Genomic DNA, 8,121 nt, shown 5'->3' on the forward strand with positions numbered 1-8,121 from the left:
CTTGGTATGCATGGGCGTGCTGGAACTTGTCCCCAAGGGCACTGAGGCGGAAGCTAAATCCTTCAGCAGTGAAGGTTGAGGGGTATCTGGGGGCCATGGTCTCTCTTCCTCACTCAGATAATGGCTAATATATACCTGTCACCCTTTCCTCCCCTGGGTGCTGGGCTCCCACATCCATTACTCCTGCTGGCTCTGCCGATGCAGCCTAAGCAGCCTACACTGAGCTTGCCCGATTCCCCCAGCCCACCTTGAGATGGCGTTATCACATCCCCAGTACTCCTGAATCCACGAGTCCCGCCCCTTTTCCTGCCACCTCATGGTCAGTCCATTAGCATGTTCTTCAGCCCCATCAGAGTTACACCCCCACCTGACTCCCATCTGCCTCCTTCCCCACTGGGCTGGCTATTCATCCCTCCTGCCTGGGTTACTGCAGAATCTAAGCTTGTCTCAGGAGTCTCCCCATCCCCAAACTTCCACGATGGTTTGAATCTAGAAATGGCCCCTGAAGGCATATTGTTAACTCTTTTTTTTAAAAATATTTTATGGTTTATTTAACTTTATTTTATGTGCATTGGTGTGAATGTGTCAGATCCCCTAGCAACTGGATCTTCAGACAGTTGTAAGCTGCCATGTGGGTGCTGGGAATTGAACCCGGGTCCTCTGGAAGAGCAGTCAGTGCTCTTAACCACTGAGCCATATCTCCAGCCCCCATATTGTTAACTCTTGATCCTCAAACAAAGGCAGCACTTTGAGACATGATTGGCTCGTGAGGAGCTGACCTGACGGACTGATCCATTGATGTGTCCACACTGTGATGGGCTCCTGGGACTCAGTATTGGAAGTGAGATATAGTTAAAAGGAGCAGACATCTGTCCCTGGTGTCTGTTTCTCTCCTCCTTCCTCTCCCATCCTCCCCGACCCGGTCCTTTTTTGCCACCACGAGGTAGCGTCCTCCCTCCACATTGCCCTTTCCATCTCAATATTCTGCCTCCTCACATGGGCCGATGCAGCCACGGGCTAAGACTCCAGAAGAGCCAAAGTAAAAATTCCCTCTTTTCAGTTGATGCCCTCAGGTATTTCGTCATCACAACAGAAAGCTCAATGGTGCGCCATCCATCCACCACAGGGCAGCCAAGTGGACTTTGTCAGGCTTATTTCCTCCTGAAACTGCTCCACGGTCTGCTTATCACACTCAGAATAAAAGCTGTGTCGCAGTGGAAGGCCTCAAGGCCTCTGGCTCACTGACCTCATTTACCTCAATCTCTTAGCCAGTAGGCCACACCCTCTTGCTGACCTTGAGGGTGTCAAACACTGGCAAAGTGTTGTCTCTGAAGTCATCAGGTGTCCAGTGTCCAATGAACAGTGAACCAGGGGCTGAGGCTGCCAGACTCCTTTCTCCCCTTGCCTTGTGCTGAGGTGGGGGACACAGAAATGAACCTGACGCCTTCCTGCCCTCCAGGGGCTCAGTCTGGGTCGACACCCATGAGTGGACCAGCACAAGCCTGTGCAGGGTGTTTGTAATAAGCTACTACACACAGGGTAGCTGATGAGTGACAGAAATCTACTTTTTATGCTTTGGGAAACTGAGATCAAGATGCCCGCTTGGCCTAGGTGTTTTGAGACTGAGTCCTTAAATCCTTTTGTGGCAGGAGCTTTCAGGGCTGGTGCTTACATTCCCCCACACCACCCCCAACACCACTTTCTTCTCAATAGGTCTCTTGTATAGCCAAGGTTATCCTCAGCCTGACTGTGTTACCCAAGACAATGTTAAACTCCTGATTTTCTTGCCTCTTCCTCCTGAGCGCCGGGATGACAAGCATGTGCCACCACACCAGCTCTGGGCTCTTTTATAAGAACATGGATCCCAGTGGTGAGGATTCCACCTTCAACAGCAAAAGTTTCAAAAGCCCCACTGTAATATTACCCCCCGAGAGTCAAGACTTCAACTATGAGTGAGGTGGGGGGCACAGACTTGTATCGTTCTGCAGTGCCCTGGGAAGAAGAACCTATTCACTAGAGTGTGTGAGTGTGTGTGTGTGTGTGTGTGTGTGTGTGTGTGTGAGAGAGAGAGAGAGAGAGAGAGAGAGAGAGAGAAGAGAGAGAGAGAGAGAAAGTACATGGCCTTCCTTCAGCTGTAACTTTTCTACTATAAACAGTTCCTAAGCTCCTCTTCCAGTGATGAGGGGTGAGCTGGGACGTGTTTTGCGCACCCCAAAAGGGGAAGCATCCTGGTATGTGACTCAGAAAAGAGAAATGAGTCTCTTGAACCCAGACCCACGACAGGAACAGTGCCTTTCCATGCACGCATGAGCACAGGCAGACCCGGCGCCCTCCCTGCTCCCTGTGTATCCTGCAGCCTCTTGGGCTTGCTCTGTGCCAGTCTCGTTCCCTGGCTCCTGGTCTTCCTACTGGTCTGAGATCCCGTAATTACATTACACTGTTCGGATGTCATGTGCTGTTTGTACTCATGTAGAACTTTAAGACAATTCTGAAGCCATTTCTGACGACTCTCAGTACTTCCCCTCCTCCCCTGGGAACCAAGGACATAACAGCTATGCATGCACGTCCTGAGATGTTGGGAACTTTCCATCTCCCTGAATAGGGGCAAGATAACCCTAGGTGTTGACTCAGTTACTGATGTTTTGACTTAGTACCTGGAAAGTGGCAAAGTGACCCTCAGAAGTTTCCCTTTACCTCATCTGATCTGGCAACCACTCTCCAGCCAATTATTGGTAATAGCCTTTTTGAAGAAGCCAATTATAATAGTTAAAGAACAACCCCCAGACACCCCTCCCTTCTGTGGTTTTTCCCTTTAAAAATAGCCTGTACCAGACATTCAGGGTCTTCTAGCCTCCCAACTGCTTTTACATCAGCTGTGATGAGAGATGGTCTCTCGGGGTGACTCCTCCTCCCAAAACTTGGGTTTGCTGTCTACTTAATAAACTCACTCACTCTAAACTGAAAGCAGAGATCATTTTCCAGAAGGTACAGAACAGAGGCTATGATGATGCCCTCGGGGAAAGCAGTTAAGGAAGCTAGGTCAAGCTGGCCCCATAACAGTCCAGATCCAGCGGCTCATTTAACAGATGGGGAGGGGAAGATGGTGAGACTCGGGGTTGAGAGCTGAGTAACTCACATGCCCTCAGCACCATTTGACAACAATGTCCCCATCTCCTGAGACCCAGTGTCCAATCCCCAATACGATGTCGCTCATATATCTATCCCGTGCTTGTGCTTTCATTCTAGATATCGCCACTGAAGATTTTATTACGGATTTTCATGAAGCTGGACCAACAACCTTTGTTTCATCTTTGGTCCGGTAAGAGCATAATAAACACCATCAGTGCAGACTGCAAAACCAGGCTGAGAGGAGGCCACCACCTGGGACGGGGACTCATTTCAGTCTTGGAGCTTGCTGGTGAACACCTCGGCTCTGTCTAGGGGTGGGCCACGGTTCACAGACGCGTAGGAAGGCTCGGAGGTCCCCAGGGTCTTGGGGACAGCCTCCTGGGTGATCTGTGAGTCGTGTGTTGTTTCCCCATCAGAGTTGCCCATGTCCCTGACAGAGAAAGAGAGATAGCCAGGGTTAGGGGAGCAGAGCAAACCTGGACCCTGCGGCTGCTCAAGGCCTTAACTTAGTCCATTGCCTTTGAGGATGTAATCTCAACAACAGTATCTTTGTAGCCCTCGTGTTGTGTAAGGCCACAGGAATAAGGCCACGAAGTGTCACCCTTCTTGAAATTATGAGGATAGCTTCATGCCTGTGAGCTCGAGAATCAGAGGCCGTTGTTCCAGGCCTTCAAAGTGCCCTGATCATCAAGGCGACAGATCACAGTCAACAGTGATCACACAGGGTGGACAAGTCCAAGAAGGAAGCTTCCTGGAGGAGGGGGCAGATGCTCTGATCCTGAAGGAGGATCGTGGGTAGAAAGAGGCTTAGGGGATGAAGCAGGGAGAGAAAGATAGTCCAGCTGCTAACCAGACAGTGACTTTTGTCGGCTGCTGTCATTTATCACAGGTGCTTTGACTTAAATGCCAGGGGACAGTTGAATTTCACTGCCCTTCTCTGAGCCCATTCTAGCCTGGCTAGCTTCTGGGACCTAGTCAATTTCAGACAAGCTTTCCCATCTACTTCCCCACCCTCACTAGAACCCCTACCAGTCTTCAGAACCCCTCTGAGTTCTCCAGGCTTGCTAGGGCTGGGCTGAAGAGCACACTGTGTGGGGCTGGGATCCACTCCTGTGCAAGGAGCTTGCTCTTGCTGAACCCTCCTCCAGGAAAGCAGCCTGCTGCTGCTGCTGCTGCTGCAAGCCCTCTCCTAATGCTTCCGGATTCCCCAGTGAGCATACTACAGGCTCACTGAGTGGCTGTGTGTGTGTGTGTGTGTGTGTGTGTGTGTGTGTGTGTGTGTCAGGGTGCTGATTCATGCCCTGCTCCACCCTCCCAGGCTTCTGCAGTCCGAGACCTGGGTTCTAGGCCCAGGCTCTGACTATGAGATATCCTCCCCACTACCAGGCCTCAGTTTCCCCACCTGAATGGGTGAGTTAAATAGCAGCTCCCAAGCACTGCTCTGAGGGCTTCACGGAAGTAATTCCAGGTGACCTTTGCCACTCTATTGTACATGTTATTGTCACCTTAATTTTCCAGATGGGGAAACCAAGGACCTGTATGCCTTCCTGAGGTCACAAAACTCCATCACAGCTAAAGCCTGTCTCTTTTGTGCAATGTTGGGATTGAACCCAGAGCCTCCTACATTCTGGGCAAGTGCTGCACTGAGCTACACTCCCCATCCAAAAACTGAGATAGAAATGGGCCCACTCCCACAACCTGGGATGCACCTGAGCCCTTCCTTCAACCCTGGTGAATGACCTGACCATGAAATCCCAGGGCTCTGTTTGCTTTCACCCAGACCATGGCAGGCAGCCCTTGGCTTCCATTCCCTGCCTGGTCTCAAAGGACCCAGTACTGAATCTTCCCTGGGGAGGGTGTTGCTCAGACTCCAGCCCTCCCTCTCAGCTGGCAGTACTCACACAAGGCTGAGGACAATGGCTCCAGCAAAGCCCACGAGCAGGAAGAAAGGTAGGGAGCCCAGAATGGAAGTGATGACAATCATGCCTCCGCTCCGCCGGCCCGGCCACGTGTCGATGGCTGAGTACGGGATAGCTGCCGAGGACCACAGGCCACTTACTCCCCCAGAAAATGCCCCACCCTGGTCTTCTTCCAGTACAGAAATCCCCTGCTCTGGCTGCCTGGATTCCAGGGTGACCTACATACCCAGAGCCTGCCTGCCCCTCATCCCCTTCCATAACCTCCATGTTCCTGGTCACTCTCTTTGCGTGCAGAAGGTTAGATATATACTAACTCAAGACTTCTGGTGACATGGATAGCATACTTATTCCAAACAAAATAAAGTTGAGCAAAGTGCTCACAGGGGTTGTGGCTTTCAATCCTCCTGGTCAGTGTCACCCTTGGAAACAACGGACAGGTCCTACAGTGAGCAAGGGACTTTGTGGCACTGCCTACACAGATCCCTGGAGACCTGACTGAGTTCACACTCCACTTCCGTACCCCAGGTCTGGGTAGTCTCACATCCACTCTCCGGAGGCTAACCGTTAGGACCGGCTCCAGGAGCACTGGCCCTCCTGCCGCCACCAGAGTGCCTAGAGGGATTCCACCACACTAGCCAGACAAGGAGGTGGAGGTGTCCACTGTGTGAGGGACAGAGACCAGGCTTAGAGCCAGGACTCAGCTCCGAGGCTCTCAAGGCTGCTCTCTGCAAGACCACAATAAATGGGAATGTCACAGGAGTCATGACAGGGAGGGAGCATGGGTAGGATCACCCAGCAGCACAGGCATGCCTCATATACCCACATACAACATACAGCAAATAGGCTACACTTACACACTACACTCATTACACACTCATAGATGTGTGCCGCACACCATGTGCCTCACAGGCACACACAACACACTTGAACTCACAAGTGGTTCAGTCATACCCACAGCCAGGTACATTCACACATTCATCCACCCGTCAAGATCCCTCACACCTTCATGTCCCTCACTAGTGTGTGAGCTCAGGCAACCTTCTGGAGCCTCAAGTGGCCCTCCTCCTGCTGGGGCACAAGTAGGAAGCAGAGGTTTCTGCACTGGGGTCCCACACAGTCATGATCAGATGAGGTCTATCTCTGCAAAGCATGGATGTTCCCTGCATGTAAGTCCGTGCGACCCGGCACTCCCTCCTGAGAACTCGGGTGGGACTAGAGGGGGTGCAAGCATGACCTTGGTTGTTCTGCAGTTTCCTCACCCCTGCTGCCTGCCTCAGGGGCTCAAAGGACTCTGGGTAAGGAGAGACATGGTTCTTCCTGAGTTCTTCCACCTAATCTTCAGTCTTTGGGCCGCCATCTTGTGCTGTCACGGATACTTGCTATTGTGAGCATTCATAGGGCCACCCGTCTCTGAATCCAGAGAGGTGACCCTGACTTTAATACACTCAGCCTGGACTCAGCCTGGGAAGAGGGAAGGGATGGTTCCGATGAACGTACCTCAAGAAGCAGTGTACTCAACAGCACAGTGGCCAGTTGTTTGGGGGACTTTCCCCAGGAGCAGTCAACTCTCCTCTTGGTCAATCCCTAGCCCTGCACTGCTGGGGTTCCTTAAGGAGTATCCCAGGACTGACTTACCACCACCCCCAGCACGCACTTACGCCGGTTGGTACGGATGGGATCCGACCATAGAGTCTCGTCTTGTACCAAGCCTGTGGACATGTTGACCAGGACGTATTTGAACCTGGAAGAAGATGATTAAGAGTGACTTTCATCTATCCTTTGTGCCCAGCCACTGGAAACAGGAGAGAGGAGAACCATGGGGGACACACAGAAAGACTTCCAGGAGACAGCTATGGGTGGGGTCAGGACACCTGGTCCCTGAGTAGTATGACCTCCCCCATTTAGTCCCCTCCTTGGGCCCCCTGTCCTCCCACAGAGGCTTACACCCACCTGTACTCAGTAGCCGCCGTCAGGGGTGGGTTGCAGAGCCCCTGGAAGTTGGGGTCCCAAAGGCAGGTCCCGTTGTCGCCCACCCTGACTAGGTACGCGTTCAGGATCTCCGAGGCCTGGCTCACATCTCCAACAGCATCCAGGCTGGGCAAGTCACCGCAAGGGGTCAGGTCAAAGGCCGCAGCTTTGTAGGGGCCCGACCTCCCGCCCTGGGTTTGCTGGGAGGTGGTGTTCAGTGGAGTTCCGGCGCTGCTCTGTACAGACACATTCCTGGAGCTGGCTGCAGAGGCAGTGCTGGGAGTCAGGACCCTGGCCACTCAGCGGCAAACGCTCAGTCACCCATCACACACTCCCAAGCCCAAGTCTGCCCAGGTTGGTTCCGGGCACTAGGATGATTGGCATGTGGGCAAGCTCAGGGGGAACAGGAGTGCTTCACTGTGAGGCGGTGGGTTCATCTCTCACTTGCTCTGACTGGCAATGCCCTGTAACCCCCAGCTCAACAGATATCTGCCACCTGCAGCTGGCAGCCCTGGATTCTTTCCCCTGTAAAATGGGAAGGGGTGGGGTAATGCCAAGGTGCATGTGGCCGGACCCATACTGGATCTCACGTTTCTTCTTTACTATATGGGTGACTTGGACCAATCACCTGATATCTCTGGCCTCTGGGCTTCTGCGAAATGGCAGAAAATTACCCCCAGATGCCTACAGATTGGACACTCATAGGTAGCTGTAGAGACCTGCTCACAGGATGGAATGCTGGGAAATCTCAGGAGGCTGTTAGTGAGTACCTGGTTCCCAAACCCAGAAGCTTGCATTGAAGGGCTGTGGGCTGGGTCACGGGGCGCAATCCTGGGGAAAACCCTGAAACGACCGAACCTGAAATGACCCTATCCTATAGCAATACTGACGTATATCTTCCATATCACCATAGAACCTTCATCTGGTGATGGATGGAGATAGAGACAGAGACCCACACTGGAGCACTGGACTGAGCTCCCAAGGTCCCAATGAGGAGCAGATGGAGGGAGAACACGAGCAAGGATGTCAGGACCACGAGGGGTGCACCCACCCACTGAGACAGTGGGGCTGATCTATTGGGAGCTCACCAAGGCCAGCTGGACTG

General features: G+C 52.6%; 1 protein-coding gene across 1 annotated transcript in view; it reads right to left on the reverse strand.

The window, feature by feature from the left end:
- Positions 1–3,277: 3,277 nt before the first annotated feature.
- Upk3a (uroplakin 3A) overlaps positions 3,278–8,121 on the reverse strand; it is an 18,115-nt gene continuing 13,271 nt past the window's right edge. Inside the window, exons 4-7 of the mRNA XM_050127983.1 lie at positions 6,999–7,278; positions 6,707–6,789; positions 5,031–5,163; positions 3,278–3,559 (exon numbers count right to left, since the gene is read on the reverse strand). Of these exons, the coding sequence (XP_049983940.1) occupies positions 3,400–3,559; positions 5,031–5,163; positions 6,707–6,789; positions 6,999–7,278 (656 nt within the window). The 3' untranslated portion in view covers positions 3,278–3,399. The remainder of the gene's footprint in view (positions 3,560–5,030; positions 5,164–6,706; positions 6,790–6,998; positions 7,279–8,121) is intronic.

Source organism: Alexandromys fortis, unplaced genomic scaffold (assembly GCF_014885135.2).
Source record: "Alexandromys fortis isolate MF-2015 unplaced genomic scaffold, M_Fortis_MF-2015_v1.1 scaffold_28, whole genome shotgun sequence".
Lineage (NCBI taxonomy): Eukaryota > Metazoa > Chordata > Mammalia > Rodentia > Cricetidae > Alexandromys > Alexandromys fortis.